This window comes from Anser brachyrhynchus, assembly GCF_964034855.1.
Source record: "Anser brachyrhynchus genome assembly, chromosome: 4".
Taxonomy (NCBI): domain Eukaryota; kingdom Metazoa; phylum Chordata; class Aves; order Anseriformes; family Anatidae; genus Anser; species Anser brachyrhynchus.
In genome coordinates this window covers 73283507-73302014 of record NC_137698.1, presented here as the reverse complement: position 1 = coordinate 73302014, position 18508 = coordinate 73283507, and the positions used below count along the sequence as shown (strand labels likewise).

The 18508-nt window shown below is 43.7% G+C and overlaps 1 protein-coding gene across 18 annotated transcripts in view; it reads left to right on the top strand.

Annotated features, from left to right (window-relative positions):
- Nucleotides 1–370: 370 nt before the first annotated feature.
- KRCC1 (lysine rich coiled-coil 1) overlaps nt 371–18508 on the top strand; it is a 28019-nt gene continuing 9881 nt past the window's right edge. For 12 of the 18 annotated variants that reach the window (XR_013951330.1, XR_013951331.1, XR_013951332.1 and 9 more), the window contains exons 1-8: nt 577–2350; nt 3042–3098; nt 10274–10380; nt 12001–12108; nt 12196–12370; nt 13079–13324; nt 14113–14227; nt 15211–18453. Coding sequence is in view for 1 of the 18 variants with exons in the window: in XM_080592224.1 (XP_080448350.1) it covers nt 2311–2350; nt 3042–3098; nt 10274–10380; nt 12001–12108; nt 12196–12370; nt 13079–13324; nt 14113–14227; nt 15211–16003 (1641 nt within the window). In the remaining 17 variants the exon portion in view is untranslated. The other 6 variants (XM_080592224.1, XR_013951328.1, XR_013951329.1 and 3 more) reach the window with 6 other exon arrangements.

The following is an 18508-nucleotide window of genomic DNA, read 5'->3' as shown; positions in this document are numbered from 1 at the left end:
TCTCACCTCTGCAGGGTGATGGTGGCCTTGCAGTACCCACACTGCTGTCCCCACGAAACAAACCCCTTTTTGGGGCAAAAGCAAGGAATATTTGGGGGAAACGTGCTTTTCCTTTCCTCTGGGGACACGCACCAGCGAGGCAGGCTGACCAAACGCAGGGGATTTAAGCCCTGAAGAGGAAGGACCGGTGGTTTTGGGGGTGATTTAAGACAAAGAGAGGGTGGGCTGCGTTTGGGGATGTTTTGGGGGGGGTGTTTTGGGTACAGGTGTGGGAACAAGACCCCAGGACGAAGCCTGCGGTAGCCGTTCGGAGGCTGCGGGCCCTGAGGGGAGGCGGAGGCCGGGGCAGGCTGGGCCGGGCCCCGCGGGGGGCGAGGATGAAGCCGGGGTGGGCCAAAGGAGGAGCCCGCTGCGGTGTCCCGGCCCTCAGGGCTCGGTCAAGGCGGCCCTGCTGGCGGAGCCGTGGCCGTTAAGGGGCTCTGAGGGGACATGGCGGCTGAGGGGGGCCGGGGCCGGGACCGGGACGCGGCCCCACAGCCCCAGCGCGGCCGTGGAGGTGAGCAGCCCCAGGGCGAGGGAGAGGGAGGAGGAGGGTTTGTAATACGTTTGAACTGAGATAGTTGGACGGTTTGTAGTACGTTTACACTACTGTGGTGGTGGAAGTGGCAGGAACACGGCTGTGCTGTTCCCTCTGTGAAATGAAGAGTGTTGGTGCGGTGCCAGCATTGAAAAGTAATAGGAATCTGAAACCAAGGGCAGAAATTAATAAGGAGCAAAATGCAATGAGAGGTGGTGTCCTACATGTGTGAGGAGCAGGTAGGATATCTAATATAGGTCTAAACTCTTTGGTTCTGAGCTCTTGAAAGGTAGCCATACATCTAATTCTTTGGTGCAAAGAGGCTTTCCTCTTTGCTTCATAAACTAATGTCTTACTTCTGGGATAGTAAGATGTCAAACGGATTACTTTTATGTACCAGACCTGTGACACAGAGCTCTGAAAATCAATCTTACTGTTGTGGCTGAGGAGGGATAGGAACTTTCCATGTCTTCTCCTTCCCAGATATAATCTGTCCTGTGAGATATCATCCTGCTAAAAAACTAGCAAGTGGCTAAAAACAGGGTTGAACTTCCAGGAATGCCAAACCATTCATAATGGGTATAAAATATTCATATGTTGAAAGGCTTTGGTTCATGTTTTTATAGTCATCGATTGGTCTGTTTTATGGGTTTTTGTTTGGTTGGTATTTCTTGGTTGGTTTTGTTTTTGTATTTTTTTAAAAAAAGCTAGCTACAAACTTAGTAATGCATAAACATGGTCTTTTGTTAAATATGTAAAACATCTACTAACAGCGGATTTCCCCATTGTCAGTTAAATTTAGTAGTACTCTGTTAAACAGAAATAACTCCGGAGGAATTAATCACTTGTAGCTGTTTGGCTGTTTAGAGAAACTGACAACTATTTTAAGCAGTCACCTTTCTGGGGGAGAAAAAAGCGACGTAATTACGTATACTCCTCAAAGGAATATACTTGGGGCAAGTTATGAATACACTCGTGTTATGTTTAGGTTTGAATTCCATTTTCAGGGAATTTCAAGGGATTTCAAGGGTCCTGAGGATAGCGTTTCTTAGCTCCTCACTGGTTAGAGGCAGCTCACACCCTGACTTTTAGTACACCAAAGGCCCAAGGCTTGTTGTTAGCCAGACACAGCAGGGATTGCTGGTTATATGGTCAGTTCATGTCTGGGCTAAGCAGAGCAATGTAAGTGGATGTCACTGATAATTTCTGGTTTGATAGCTTGTTGAGGGAGGCAGGGTAGGTATCCTTTTCTTAAATACAAAATTAGCAATAAGTTTTAAATAAAGTTTATTTCTGTATTTAAATAAAACACAGAAATAAACTTTCTGAGGCAACAGTTCTTGCTGATTTCTTCACATACACACATCTTCTAATATGTAGTTTTGGTTTGGTGGATTGTTTTATCTTAAGGGGTTTGTTTTGGCTCAGTAGCAACAAGATAATAACACTTCGTACCTGTAAGAGTGTAGTTAATCTGTAGTTTACAAACACATTTCCTTTTTCAAGACTCAGTATGCGGCACGTGCTTGTGTTCTAAATTACTAATTTTCCCATCTCCCTCCTTTTTTATTTTGCACATCTCCATCCTCCACCTACCGGAGGAGAAATAAAACGAGTTGGGTACCGATTCACATCTCATGTTTCTCACCCAGCATTCCACAATTCCTCTTAAATAACACTGGGACTAGGCTGAGAAATAACATTACACAAACTGCTACCTCTTATACAATCTCATGGGAGCATTTATTTGTCAGAAGAGAACCTGGCTGAAGGGTAGGTAACTTGTCTAAACCTGCCTCAGAGCATTTACAAAGTGGGGAGTCAGGGCTGTATTTTTTTATGTGTCCTTAAGACCCAAGGAGTGGATAGGGAAATGGTTCTGTTATTATAAGGAAATAAGTCAATGACTGGCAAGGAAACTAGCATCTTATCCTGCAGTATTTAAGAAGTCTAATGCATTAAGTCTGCTTTTAAAAGGAACCAGCCTCCCCCCATAGACTTTAATGAGCTTTCTGTTGAACCCTATTAATGTTTTGACCGTCTCTCAAAAAGTACAGCTGGATTTAAATATGTCCATAGAGACTTAAAAATAAAATAAATCAAAGATATACTTTCTGAAATCCTGAGCAACTTATTGTAGTACAAGTCAGTTGATACTTAAAAAAAAAAAAGGGGGGGGGGGCAACTTTTAAAAAAAGGGGGCAACTTTTTTTTGTGTTAAAAGCAGAATAGCTGATTTCAACATGCTTCAGCTGTGAGATGCTGATCTGCCTCCCCTGGGTGTGATAGGAGGCGGGGAGCAGAGGTCAGAGACAGGGTAGTGGATGGAAGTGGGCCAAGAGGGAGAAAAATGAAGAGAAGCAAGGAGCTGTGTTGCAAGAAGTGGACACCTCCACTTTATTAGTAGCGATTGATATATTGTATTTCCATCTTAATGCTGTAAAACATGTTCTGTTTCCTTCAGAGCACTGCTTTCGAGAGCTGACAAAGTGTCTTGTTACCATTTACCCTGGGCAAAAGGGTGAGCACTGTGTTTCCCATCAATTGTAAGCTCCTTCTGTTGTGTGTCAGGGCAGATTGTGGATCCATCTGGCCATAAAAGGCTTTTAGCACTGTTCTGATTTAGTTTCAGAAAGTTTGGGCAATGCTAACTCTAACCCCTGTTTTGGTGGTGGTGTATGCTCCAAAGGCCTGTGCTTGTGTGCAGTCTTAGGCAAATCTGTGATAGCATGTAGATATGAAATATAGAAATCTGCAATAAGACCTTTGAAGACGTGTGTAAATGTTTGGAGGTTGTCTTGTTATGGTATTCTGTGGAAATAAAAAGTCAGTCTTGCAGTTTGGGTGATGAATCTAGTTTATGAAATGTGCTGGAAGTTCAGTTCTACAGCATTCATTTTCAAACAGCAGAATCCAGTCCGGTATTTCTTTGTTTTACAATCACCTGAGCTTTGAAAGGGGAAAAAATCGTACAGAAAGATATTCAGGGACTAAACTCACTTGAGAAAATTAACATGTAGTACTACAGTATTGCTTCCTTGGAGAAATGCCTTTACCTAGCTGCAGAAACAGAAATCAGTTTGGTTCACCCTCCCCTTCTCATCCAGGAATCCAGTTCTGTAATGCCACACCTGAGTGTATTTGGTAACGGTTTTAAAGTCCGTTATCTTTGCCTGCCCTTTCCGAGCTGGGTGTCTATGGATATCTGTTCTGGGTAATTTCTAAGATTGCTTTCTGATTCCCACTGTGTAGCGGCTACGTCCGCCTGCTGCACCATGACCAAAAGCGGCTGGATGTCAGTGATGCTGTCTGCCTGCAGTCCTGGACAGCTGCTGCTCCCAGTAGTCAAGGTTTTGTTCATCTTTTATCCTGTTACTTAGGAGGAATACGATCACCTAAAAACAAGCAGCAGAGTTTGCACATCGTATGAAGGTGCTGCTGGTCAGCTGCGATGCCGTAACAGGCTGCACACAGGCTCCTGCTGCTCCTGCTTGTGGAGCAAAGCAAGGCAGCGCAGTGTGTGTGATTTAAACCAGCCAGGTTTACTTTGCAGCCGGGAAGGATCCGGCATGCCCAGTCAGTTACTCTGCTGATGCTGACGGGTGGCAGCTTGGTAAGATGTGCTCGCCCCGTTGCTTGTGCCAGCGCAGAGCATGCCTTGGAGACAGCCCTGTGAAAGGGCTCGTAAAATGAGAAAACAATGCCAGTCAATATTTCTCTCTTGAGGACTTGCTACTGTTGAACTTGATTCGTGTATATCTATTTATTTCTCATTAAGATGCTATCTTTGCTGTTGGCATTTGGGGGCAGAACTTGGCTATGTCATTTTCCACGTTGAAAACCTTGAAATTGAAACTTGGTGCCTTTTGCCTTTAGGGATTTGTCTAGCTTGTACTTTTTCCTTACTACATTATTTTTCCTTCTGTATTCTCTACCCTCAAGAACTGAGAAAGAAAAATTAATGTTACACGGAGGCTGGGTGTGTTTCCTTTTTAATCAAGTGGAAAATCTTAGGTTGAACAGGCTATCTGTTAAATTGCCTGGCTTCTGACATTTTAATTAGTTTTAGTATTACCAACTTTATATTGCCCAGAGGGATGACATTATTTCCCCTGCCTTTCCTACATGGTACACCACAAAAACTCCTCTAAAATTTACCTAACAAGAGTAAGAAAACAGTTAGCAAAGGTTTAAAGTTAGAAAAAGACAAACATCCTGGAACTTCTTACAAGTAGTAAAAATAGACAAGTGCAATCATGTTAAAAATGCCCCCAAGCCTTCTCACATCAGGGATTTAATACATTTCTTCAGTGGCACAACAATGCAACAAGATTAAAAAATAAAACTTAAATAAAAAAATAAAATATGCTGGATGTGCTTCTAAGGTGGTAAATGGGAATTGAGAAGTGGTAAGCGAGTATCTGTCTTTCAGTTCAGGCAGGGGCTCAGTCTGATTTCTTATTATTAGGCAGCTTGTTTGGTGCCAGACTTCCAAAAGCCACCTCTATTTATTTCTTTGAATCGATATTGAGCACCTGCCCTCCCATTGCCTTCTCAGTGCCAGTGTTTCAGTATTTGAATGCTAAAACAGTCCTGTTGAGCGTGTTTTAGGAATGCGTTCTTCATTCCCTACAGATACAGGCTGGGTTTATTCTCTGCATTTAAAAACCAGCATGAAATAGATCTCTGGAGATCTCCGAATGCCAATTAACAGCTGAGTCCTCCTTTCTGCAGATAACCAGATCTGATGTTCACTTTCTTGATCTCATCCTTAGGTCTCAAATGAACTGTGTGCGCTGCAGTCGTGCAGCGTGGTTTCAGACAGTCATCCAGAAGTGTCAATACCTGTATGCGTTTTTAAATCCATGCTGTTAACAGAGCGATTTGGGTGCATGGGGAGATAGCAGTGGGATAAGAAGCAGCCTTAGTATTCGTTTGGTACGTGGTGGTGTTTAGGTCAGAGCTGCACGACGTTGCAAATCCAGTGATCATATACTTGTTTTATGGGTTATCGAAGAAGGCAGCTTTCTTGTGCTCCTCTGGGATCAGGAGCACGTAGCACTGCAGGCACTTGGGAGCCCAGGAGGGGAATGGTTTGGATATTTTGTGGAGGTACCACCTACCTAAGGTAACCTGCAGGGTGCCTGGAAAAGAACCTAGACCTGAAACAGGCTGGGATTCCTGCTGTGGTGCTAAAATTATTAACGTTTAAGATTTGAGAGGTCTGGCTAAGAAGGTTATGCTAACTAAAAGAACATTCCTTTCGACTTAAAGCTGGCAGGCCGTGATTTTTTTTCCAGCTCCCACTTCTACCCCCACTTCTGAGCTAAGATAACACTGGGTGTGCTGCTCCTCCAGGAGCCATCTCTCCGTATCCTCAGCTGTGGCAGCTAACAGGCTGCTGAAGGAGTCCATCCCCAGAGATGGATATCTGCCTTTGTTATTTCTCACTTTTTTTTCTTTGTTCTGAAACAGGGTATAAGTCAGGTCCACGTGATCAGGTGGGAGAAATCCCCATCTGAATGTTTTCTTGCTCTGGTCATAGTTAACAAAGCTTCTGACTGACCCGTATTAAATTGTACTTGTGTTATTGCATGCTTGGGGTCCCTCTATTCTGTGGCAATATGGACTAAAATGGGGTCTAATCCTTCCTAGACGCCTGCAAATCGAGAACTGCACTCTGGTTTTCAGCCCTGTGGAGTGCTCCACGCTTTGCAGGAGCACAACGTTACATCTGTGAGGGTTTGGGGGGATCTTTGTGCTCGCATTACTGGGAGCTGGCAAGCATATGAGGTTATCTGGTTGTGTTAGAGCCCCTTGCAAAGCTCTTCTGGGTATTTCAGTGGGATCAGATTTATCCTTTGACTGCCAGAAACTCCTGTATGTGAAACTTGTGTTGTGCATCCTTTCAGTTGCACCAGCTGCTGTTCACGTTTGCTGTTGTTGTAGCACGTCTTTTCTGAGATGCCAGTGAACTTCACAAAGCTTGAAGTCTCACGGCACATCTGTGGCAGGAGAGTGTCCCATAGATCTCATGCCAGAGCTGAGAAAACTGGGGCAAGGACAGGTCGTGAGACCTACAAAGAATGACATGAACTGATAATGCCATTAAAATGCAAATAAGAGGAAAAAAAAATACCCTAGAAGCTACATTATTACTGCTGGTTGTCTTTATCATGTGGCATGATGGTTTATATCTTGCATTTTTAAAAATGTCATATATTTCTAAAACATTTTTCCATATCCTTTTATTAAGGAGCAGTCCCTTTGTGACAAACAGCAGTTGGTCTGCTTTGCAGCAGAACCGTCTTTTTTTAATGGCCAAAAGCTTGTTCAAACAATTACTCTGAATTTGCGATGCCAGTAGCTTTATTTAAACGTTTTGGGGGCACCGAAATGATGAGGTCAAACAGCAGCCCTGCAAGGCTGCTGCTTTTGATTAAATCTCTGAAAAGTTTCCGATAGCGTGGTTGCGAACTGTAAGGTAAGCTGGTTTTTAAGTTTCTCTTCATTGCCAGGAAAGACGTCTTGTGAATCTGAAGGCTGAAGACCTCGAGTTTGTGAGAAAAATCTCAATTTTCTTCAGACAGGATCTTCTGTGAAGCTGTTTTATTTGCGACTGCAATGGCGGGTGTCCTGCCAATTAGGAGCACATAGTAGGAAACAAATCGTAACCTTTTATTCCCTGTTACCCGACACCTGATCACCTCCCCTGTTTCCTCATGGCTGAGTACTACAGGTTCACAAGCTGCTCGATGCTCCTCTGTACCATATATGTACAATCTTTCTTTTTTTTCAACCCTTTAATTTCTCCCTTTTCCTTTTTTTCCCCCTTTTCTTATGTTTCGAGAACCTGTGATCTTTGTTTTACTGTTCCCACACTGCTCATCCTGTTTTTCTCAAGCTTCTGCCTTATTTTGGAACAGTGAAGCCTTCTACTCTCTGCTTATCTACTGAACATTTCTCCTTGTTATGGCTGCACAGCTACCTTGGAATACAGAAAATTAGTTCTCTGCTGCAAAAACACAACGTGGTTTCTCACGAGTCCAACTTACTGTTCCTAGAACCAGTTGCTCGCAGGCAGCGGTAGCACAAATCTCCCCGTGCTCTGTCATTTTTGAGTGTCACAAATGGTCCTGAGGCACCGTGAGAAGCAGAAAGGGCAGGCTTGTTCCTGACCCTTCCCTGGAAGGGAGCAGAGGAGCCTCGTTTAGCCAAGAGCTGATGTGCGAGGTCCCCGTTGGGAAGGGGACTGCAGTTGCCCGGGTCAGGCTGCAGACCATTTTCGTCTTGCAGCCTGGTTGGGGTTTCAGCGGGAGGCACGCTGATTTATTCCTGACTTTGCCTCCGTGCCATTCATTATAAGACTGCGAAGAAATACATGATGCAGGGCGAATATATTTGCCCAAACGTCAGCTAACTCTACGGAAAATAATAAGGAAAGGGGTACATTCGTACGGTTTTCATGTGGTTTGAGTCCAAAATCACCAGGTCGTGGTTTTTAAAAGTGGATCAGAGGTGCCAGGTAGCTGTGCTTGAGGCTGGCCTCGCGAGCAGCTGCTGTCTCCTCCTGGTGGATCAGGATGCTCTGCGAACAGATCATCCCACAGCTTGCCATCGCTAGCTAGCTACAGGACACACTGCTTTTCCGTATTCCCTTGGACCATAGCAAGTGGCCAAAAGAACGATATTTAAAAATAATGGTGAAGTCTGAACGTCTTTATGGGTTCCTAGATGCCTTTCAGCTCTGAGCCTTGAGACTACAGGGAGCATTGCTTTCCTGTCCCCCAGTCTGTCCAGGCTTTGTGCAAAGCACAGAAAGCAAAGTGCTCCATGTGTGGTTTGCAGGATGAAGACGGTATCGTCCGCTGGACAAACTTGGAGAGGTAAAGCTCAGTTAGGACATCGTGGTACTTTCCACAATGTTTTCCCTCTGTATTGGCAAGGGTTTGGGGGTGTAGGGGTGTCTGTGAGCAGAGTGCAGCAGCTGCCCCATGTCAGAGCAGAGCTGGCTCCAGCAGCTCCAAAAGGGACCTGCTGCTGGCCAGAGCCAAGCCCATCAGTGGTACCTCTGCAATAACACATTTAAGAAAGGATTTTAAAAGGCAAGCAGCTGGGGGAGAAAATGTGAAAGGAGCAGCCCTGCAGCCCCCAGGGTCAGTGCAGCAGGAGGGCAGGAGGGGCTCCAGGCACGCAGCAGCAGTTCCCCTGCGGCCTGTGGAGAGGCCCCTGGTGGAGCAGGCTGTCCCCCTGCAGCCCACGGGTCCCACACGGAGCAGATCTCCACGCTGCAGCCCGTGGAGGAGCCCCCGGTGGAGCAGGTGGATGTGGCCTGGAGGAGGCTGCGGCCCATGGAGAGCCCCCGCAGGAGCAGGCCCCGGGCCGGAGCTGCAGCCCGTGGAGAGGAGCCCACGCAGGAGCAGGGGGTCTGGGGGGAGCTGCCGCCCGTGGGGGCCCCGTGCTGGAGCAGTTTGCTCCTGGGGGACGGACCCCGTGGTACAGAGCCGTGTGGGAGCAGTTCTTGAAGAGCTCACCCCATGGGAAGGAGCCAAGGCCAACCCGCCATGGTCCCATAACCTCTATTTCACTTAAAGAGCATGGTCTAGTTGTGCGGCTTCCTTTACATTTGCTTTAAAGTGGTTTAATTTTGGCTTACTTTTAAGGGCATGGCATGCCAACAAGTGAAATTCCAGCATCATTATATTTAAAGTGCAACCCGCTGGGGACGAGAAAGGAACAGGTAGCCTTGGAGGCTGGCAGCACTGAGAAAGATTTGGCCGTATAGCAGCAGGGGTAAGCTCACTCCCTGAGAGCACAGCCTGCCCCTGCCAGGGAACTGCTGGAAGCAGTATGAGTTAAGCCGGTGCCCCTGATGCATTAAAACTTCATCAAGAGGAGAAAGGACGGGGTGGTGCTGTAGCTTTATCTTCACGAGGGTTTTGCCTACACAGCTATGCTCGTTTAAAGAGTGTTTTAATGCTCTTGATTGGCGTGATCACTGCTTTTAAGTGCTGATGAGGGCGTCCCCCCAGATCAAATGTGGCTTCACATAAAATTATTCAGGATTACCGTTAAGTCTGGGCCAATCTTAGTAGGAATTGAAGTGTGTACATGCCATGAGTTAAGGGGGAACAGGGCAAGAAAATCAAAACAAACAATTGGAGCAGTTTTGTCCCATATAACTTAAGAAAATAAATGGTTTATGTGGCACAGGTACAGCCTTCGGAAGCTTCTGATACCTCCTGGCCTTTCTCATGTACTGAGCTGCTCCCAGATTTTCTTTACATCTCTTCTTTAAACAGCATTCCCATATTTAAGTAACTGTGTGACCTAGTCCAGCTAAAAACATCACCTTAGGCCATTAGTCTAGTTATTTCTGACAACATGCCCTATCTGAAGTGAACTGAAAACCCGATCAAGAGGCTCTGTCTTCCTTCTTTCTAAAGTCCAGGTACACTTACAGTAATACTTAAGTCTGTGAGAGCAATACCTCGGTAAGCAGGAAGGTTTGGGTGGCTCCGCAGCATTGCTCTGAAGCCACAACAAGGCACGGTGTGATTGAGCGGATGAACGCTGGTTCCCTCGTCTTCTGCTGCACGTGAATATTCAAGTGGTCGATATTTTGAGTAAGCAAAGATGTACAAATGTATCTTGTCCTGTCTGACAGTTGTTTTTTGATTTTTGCTCTCTGTTTAGAAGACGTTTTAGATGAGGCAACGAGGAAGGACCTGTTCACCGACACTTTCTGTAAGGTTTGCAGGGCGGTGCTGCAGTCTGAGTCCCAAACGATGTCCCACTGTGAGGTAGGCTGGAAGGGAGGACTTCTCTCAGCAAGCAGTGGGGTTTTGGTTTCTTCGGGGTTTCTGTACGGTGTTATAAAAAGATACTTAAGGCTTTTCATGGTATTTCTTAAAGTTTATGCTAGGCTTAGCCATTAGCCAGGTTTAAATGTTGTGTTACTGAAGGGCAGTCACCTGCGTATTGCAGGACAACTACAGAAGGAATTGAGCAGGTTTGGGCAATGCTGTGTATGGGATCGAAGCAGATCTACACCGCGTGAGCCCTGAACATACGTACAGCATGAGGCAACGCTAACTAGAGAGGAGTTCATTACCCTTCACCCAGAGGGACACACGTGCTGCTCTGTCCACAGGTGTCTGCGTGAGGCAGGTTGTATGAATCGTGCTGAAGGAGTTTCCTGCAACAAGTGTGTGCCTTGGGATATTGCTGTTAACGTAGGAAACTGAGCTTTATTTTGAAACTTGATATTGACAGTTTGCAGGCACAGACACTTCTATCTTTTTGCCAGAGTCAGTTCACAGTGTCAGTTGCTCTCAGGGGTCTTTCTTGTTATTCGTGTTATTAATTAAGATTCAGGTCTTGCAAGATGTAGTATTTCCTTGCTTTGATTTATGTTAAGCAGCACTTGTACTGTCAGAGTCCAGACTCTCAGTTTGAGTTTCTCTTTCTCGGAGTCAAATCCAATTGAGGATAAAAGATGCAATTGCAAAGTTACCTGACTTCACCGTTGCAAAATGAATCGAGATGGAAGTAACTGACTCTTTCTCCTCAGTTCTCTTTGTGTTGTCTAGCCAGGTGTGATAGGACCTCTTTGTCTGTGATAATATTGATATGATATCCTGTGTAGCTCCTCAGAATCCTTAACAGCCACTTGGAAGGCATCGGATTAGAAAAGACAAGCCACTTGTTTGACTTTGTGTGTAACCAGTGTGTAGCGTGGCATGTGGGTAAGTATGTTATAAGTGCCGGAGTCCAAAGGTCATGCACTGAGAAAGCATCTAAGAATTAAAAAATAATCACAGACAAGGGAAATATACATAATATGGGATTTTAGATTACTGGACTAATAAATCCACAGTCGAAATCTCCACAGACTTGCTCAAAGCTGGAGATTATGTCACCTTCTCCAGGGAAACCTGTTTCTCTCCACAGACTGTACAGGGAGACCAGGCTTCTTTAAGAAGGTAAATTAGGTCATGCCGCCTGTCAGTCCTCTGTGCCGCCACTCATGGTGGCCTTGATGTCAAACCCACCAGGTTTAGTCTTAAAGGAGCACAGCAGACCTGCTCTGTGGCATGGACACGTTCCCTTCCGTACCTGTTTTAGTGTCCATGTTTGTAGGAGGGTGTGTAAGGATTTTTGGTTCCCCCAGTGAGCTGAGACTAGGTGACTCTGAGGGCTGCCTGAGGCAAAATGTTAGGAGTAATGCTAAATACTGTATTACTGATTAAAGAACGGTGTTGCTACATGAGCTGGCCTTTGTCTGGTTGTGGCTCTGCTTTATGCAAATGCAGTTTGGCAAGTGTTGAAGGCAATTTTGGATGAATGAAATCCCAGTCGCTGGATACACCACTGCTTGGCCCCTTGTTAATGAAACAGGAATAATTCCAATCTCTTCTCAGAGCAAAAAGCATGCTCGGGAAGTTTGTCTTTACACCCAAACGCACGCTGAGAAGGATGAGAGGCAGGAGAATGGTGAAAAGAAGAAAACAAACTATATTAATTTTCAGGTGACTATTCCTCTTTGTGACTAACTAAACTGTTTTCTTGTCCTTCGGTAAGTGCTTATGACTGAGCTTGCCCTTGCCTGTTTTCAGGTGGATGGGAGTGGTGAAGCAGATAAAAACACATACTGCAGTCTCTGCAACATGATTTTTTCCTCCCCAATTACTGCATTGTCTCACTACTTGGGAAAGATCCACGCTAAAAACCTGAAGCAAGTATCAAGAGACAAAGTCCTGATGGCAGCACAGAGCACGCAGCCTGTTTCTGGTAAGAAATAAATAATTTGCATTGCATGTGCTTTCCTGTTACTCCCTGAAGCAAATACAGAGGTGTCTTCCTACACCTGCATGTCTCTGTGCTTTCTGTTCTGCCGAAGTCATGGAGCTGTGGTGTGGTAACTCCTTAGGCGGATAAACAAAGACACAACTCTGAATCTGGGGAACTTTTCTTTCAAACTCTTTCCTTCTAGCTGAAGGCAAATATTTCTGATTTTTTTTATCGATTTTAAGCATTTTAAGATGCTTACAGTTGCTCAAAATATTCACTGCAGTCCAAACAAGATGTTACTCTGATAAATTAATGTTTAATTAAAAAAAAAAAAAGTAGTCCTCAAGCAACACTGAACTGGTGTTAGTCCTGTACAAGTTGCTGAACTCGCCCTCTGCATGGTAAGTCTCTTCTTGGACTGTTTAAGGACCTTAGAGTGAGCAGCTGTCAAACAGAGTTGATTAATACTGGTATCTTACGGTGGGGTTTCCGAATATTCCATGTGTTCCTTATCACACCATGCTCTTGTATCTTTGTAAGGGCTTTGTAAGGTACTTTATAGGCTCTGGCAAGCAGTTCAGCCCCCAGCAGGCTGTTCTCCCTTCCAGCTCCATCGTTCTGCAGTTACCTGTTTTGCTCAATGGAATTGGTTTAGCCCTTCCTTTGCTGTGCCATCAGCAGGTTTATCCTCTGCTTCCATCTCTCCAGCTTTACAGAAGCCATCAGCTGAGAAGCCCTTGCTGCCTTCAAAAGCTGAAGAGTTTGCATCAACCTCTGATACAAGTTTGGAGTTAAATGATACAAAGTACTGCCAGCTCTGCTGTGCTCCCTTCGATAATCTGCTCTCGGCCCAGCAGCATTATGTTGGTAAGAAACACAGAAGAAACATAGCACGGAAAAAAATAATGGAGGAGCTGGGAGACGAAGCGCTCCTTGCAGAATCCAGAACAAATGGTAAGCAGAAAGTGAGCAAATGGGGACAGCTTGAGTAGTTAGCTCTGATTTGTGCAGGGGGCTGCTCTGATTCATGCAAGGAAATGATAGTCTTCTCCTGTGCTGCAGAACAAATTAATTTCTTTCTTTCTGTTTAGTCAATGAAACGCTAGAGTTCTTTGTCTCGGACAACTTTAATTCTTATAATGTCTTCCCTTAATCTTCTGTTCACCAAACTGATTGCTGTAATTCCTTCAGTATTCCCACATAAGGAAATTTGTTTCCTAAATGGTCATTATTCTCCAGCCTCTCATCAGGACTGTCTCCAGCTCTAGCACTGTGTCCAAGGCCCTGGTGTTGTACCAGTGCAACTTGCATTTATTTTAATGGGTCTTGTGTAACAGAACTGTTGATCTTTCCTTTAGTAAAGAATTCAAAATCCTACTTGATACTCAGAAGTCGTTGTTCCAAGTTGTTGCTATTGTCATTCAATAAGTTATGCTAAAATTTAAAGAAAATTGTGCATTTTGATGCAAAGCAACAGCCCATTGGAATTAACACTGCATTTTGCTCTTGGGTTTGCGTGGGGAAAACAGTTACTTGGTGTTCTTGTAATTATTTTATTATTTTTATATACTTATGAGTAACACAGCTTGAAAGAGAAGAGAATGTAAGAGTGTAAAATTGAGATATGTTGCAGCAGAGACTTTGTCTGTAGGAGCTGATTATGGGAACATTATGTTAGGACTCTTGCATGGAGGGGATTGTGATGAGTTCTGCCTTTCATTTGAAGTCTTTCTAACCTACAGATTCCTTATCCTCTGTGGTTTGGCGTGGTCCTTACATGTGCCGTGTTTGTAATATCATGCTTTCATCTATAGAAGCGTACCAGTCCCACATGCAAGGGAAGAAACACCGGATTAGGTAAGTCAGCAAGTCTTTTGTTACTCTTCCTCTGTAGCTTCTACTTTCAAGTTTCTACTAAAGACTTTGCTTTCTTCAGTAGCCCAGCTGTCTGCTGTTAAGGGACTTTGACCAGTTATTGTGGTTTTTTGGTTTCGTTGTTCTTGTGGGCTTTTTTTTTTTGTTATTGTTTTTGTTTTAATTGGGTTTCGGTTTATTGTCTTTAAGGGTCACTGTCTGTATTAAACATCATGCTTATGACTGATGTTCACTCTTGGAGCTCCTACAGCTGCATCTTCGATGGCAGCCCACAAAAAAGGTCCTGAACCTTGTGGTTTTCCCACTTATTTTACTATCCCCAAATATTTGCTTATCTGGGGACAGCAGCACCGATTTTGGCACAGCACCCTCAGTGCTTAGTCAGCCTAGAAGGAAATGGTCTGAATCTTAAGATTCCTGTTGACAGAGCAAATAGACCTTAATCCTGAAAAGCGCCAGGTCTCCGTTGACTGTGTGGCCTTAAAGGTTCATCAGCACACATCTTACACTTGGCATAAGATGATTTATGGGATAGATGATAGTTCTTACTTTCCCTTTAACCCGGAAAAGGCACCGTAGTCTGTGTTAATTGCAGAATGGATACTGTGGTGATTTAAGATGTACCTTTTTTGAGATTGCTGTGCAAGTAGGCCAAATATCAAAATTATTTTCATGTTACACATACTGATAAGACATTTTAATTGAAGGTGCAATGATAATATAACCATAATAGTGAGACTGAATCTGTTCCCTGTAATTTCAGCTGATTTGGAAATATGATCATGTATAAGAGGTTTCATGTAGGTACAGGGAGCAACACACTTGGAATATGTTCTTTTTGTAACACTGGAAATATAGTTTTATCGTGTATGTCTTTCTGTCCTCCTGACTCTTCTTTAACTCAACAAATCCTAAGCAAATTGATCGATATTAATAACTATGATTTTTCTATCCAATTTATGCAGAGCAACAAAGGTTGTCAATCTTGTGGAGAATTCAGAGAAAACTTATGACTCCTTTCCAGATGAATTAACAGATTGCATTCAAGTTTCGGAAGCTAGAGGTCCAGAGCAAAGAACATATTTGAGAACAGCAGAAGAGGAAGAGTTTCAAAATAAAGATGCTGAAGGAAGAATTGACCTTGGTGAGGTTGTATCTTCAACCTTTAAGTGTGAACAAAGCTGGCACACCAACGTTTTCTCAGAAACCCAGTCACCTACAAATACTGGGGAAAAGAGATCGCCCAGTTGGCCATCAGCTTGTGAGCATGCCCTGGAAAAGACACCTAATTGTAACTGTAACATGGGACACTGTGTAGAAGAGCAAGCATCTGAGGTGGCCACCATCAGAGATAAAAGCTTTAGACTGTCAGTTGCAGAATCTAAAGACTACTGCAAACTTGAGGTTGATGAAACTTTTACTAGCTGCTACAGAGAACAGAAACTTCAGATAAAACATAATGAGGAGGAAAAATACATTAGTGAAGAGCTGAAGTGTAAGAAAGAAGCCACAACACCAAAAAGGAAGGAAAATAGTGAAGATGCAGATTTTGGAAAAGAAAATGAGAGGCAAAAGCGAATTAAATTTGGCGTAGACTTGGTAAATGAGAAGAAATCAAAGCTTTATAAAGGCAAAAGTCTTAAAGAAAACCCTGCTGAGAAAGAGGGCAGAAAGCACAGAAAGGATAAACAGAAACCACAGACAAATGTCAAAACAGAAGAAGAGCTGCTTTGGGATGAATCTGTCTTTGGATACTGATAAAGGTTTTGTTTAGCTTTAAGAAGCTGATTCTGGTTATAGTTTCTCTAAAGCACTTTGTGCTGTGCTGTGGCTGTTTTGTTGTTGTTGTCTGTTTAAAAACAAAGGTTTTGTTCCAATCTGGAAGAGAGAGGAAAAGCCAGTCTTATGACAGGCTTTTGGGTAGTAGGTATGCGTCACTTGTTCATTGTTACATGTACACCAGCCATTGCAGTGATGTGAGCTTGAAAGTCTGTAATCTCTTCTGGAATATTCCTCAGATAAGGGTCAGTAGCTTACAGAATATTCTTGGAAATTCACCAGAATGTATAGCTTTTTTATCCTAATACTAATAGAGATTTATTTTTCCAGGAAAGTACATAAGGTCGGCACGATAAGTAAGGGCATTACGGAGTTCCCAGCTACATCCGTAACATTTCACTGACAACTCTTAAAGAAGAACGTGAAAGGCTTTTGATTCCAGTTCTTATTTGCTACTGTTATTTTTTTTCCACACGTTTCTGAGAGTGAAAAAAGTTTATTAAACATGCAACTGGTTGTCAGATTTACATCTAATATGTTTTTCTCATTGTAATCCTGATTCTTAGTTTAATTTAGAAGAGCCAGAAAACGTGCAATACAGAGAAGTAATAGCTAACATGAGGCTCTTCTGCGCTTCACTTGCTCAAAGTAGTTTACAGGAGGAGTGTTAGAATGAAGCCAGATTTATGACCCAAATAATACTCTGAAGAATCAGTAACAGCTTTTTATTTGTTTTAAATAGTGTCATCAGACCTTCGTTTGTAATACGGATTTGCCTTATTGTGGCATGTGAACTGATGTCCTGCGTTTGTCCTATGTATTTAAAAGCAATGTCACAAGACACCATTTAGTTTCTCTCAGTGCCTTCAGGTTGCAAGAAAGCTTTTTCTTAGCCTTGATGTGGGATCTGAAAGCCCCACGTTGTCAAGTGGCACCTCTGGGTACCCTGTTTGTAGGGGCACCTGTGCTGAGCTGCTGCTTTCGGTGTATTTGCCCAACTGAATCTTCTTGTTGTGGGTGGTTGTGGTGTGGGGTGGCATAGAGACCAGGGCCCTCAGGCCTTGAATTCTGGCTGGTTTGTTTTGGTTTTGAAGGAAGAAGTAGGTTGAAAAACCTTGTGCATAACGTACTGTGTTTTTCTGAAGTATTTGTTTAGTTGCAGGTTGCAGTCCTGGATTTAGGATTGCTGTTTGCTAACGTAATAAATCTGAGCAGTTGGCGTCTGAGCTGTCAGGTAACTTGGTCCATCCTCTAGCAGTCAAGCTTAACTAGCTTCATGCACAACCATACAAAGTTGAGCAGGAACACAAAGGTGCCAATAACAATTCACTGGTCAGAAGTTTGTCCTAGGAGTCTCAGGAACCTGGTGTCAGAGGTCCAGGAGGTTTCAGCTTTAAGATGTGTATAGTGTCCTTGCTCTGGTCCGCATTTCTAACCTGCTTTGAGGCTGATAATGCCTTTACTTTGCTCGGTGGCTATTTTTTTCTTCACTCAGTAATTGTGTGCCTTTCTGTATCTTTCAAAGGACTCTTTCTTGGCTTTCCTTAACCCCTGCTCTTCTGATGAGGAAGGTCACACGATAATAACTGCTTTCCTCATTATTTATTTGGGAAGAGAGCAGGTTCAATCGTAAGTTATGTTAACTGTTGGTAATAGCTGTGAGCTGTTGAAAACTGCAAACTGCAGGCTGTTTGCATTGGCCTGCAGTGCAACTGAGGACGTTTTTGAGCACTCTCTCTTTATAGGCTCTGAGAATAACATGGCTCTGGGAGTAACCTGAGCAGTGCTGCAGCTTGCTTCCCATGTAAGACAAATAATGACTTGTTCTCCCAGGACACACGTTTCAGCTTCGGGGCACTGCAAGATCTTTGATATTTCTGCTACTCTGACAGATGGGACTGTACAAATATGGCCTGTGTCTTAGTAGGAAACCCTTTTTCTGTATGGTCATGCACTCTTTTGTTAGGAAGTCAGTCTAAGGAAGCAATTAGACCTCCAGCAGGTGGTAAGGCCATGATGACCACATCACGGCATGTACACAAGGAACAGATTTGTTGAAGAGAAATAAGTGCCAGTTTACTTGCTTTTCAAATAAGAGTTGCAGTCTTGGAAGTCAGGAGCTAGAGGTCAACAGCTCTGAAAATACAGGAAAAGCATGATTTGGGAATTTCTTCTGTTCTTTCAGTGATCGTTCCCAAATCTGTATTTGAGCTCCATACCTTCCTGCCCCACCCACTGGAAAGTAGTTGCACAAGCTATGTAGAATAGCTCTAAACAAAGCTTCTTGGCATCAAACATGAGATAAGATCCTGAAAGAAGTGCTCTTGCCATATTTTGATGAAACAAAGATTAATCTATGATGCAAACGCTGCAAATGAGACATAGCTGATTGTCTCATCTAGCACAAGTGACATACAGCTCTATATTAGGTAAGTTATCCAATCTTCTGAAGTCATAAATAATGATTATTGTTCATGTGTTTCT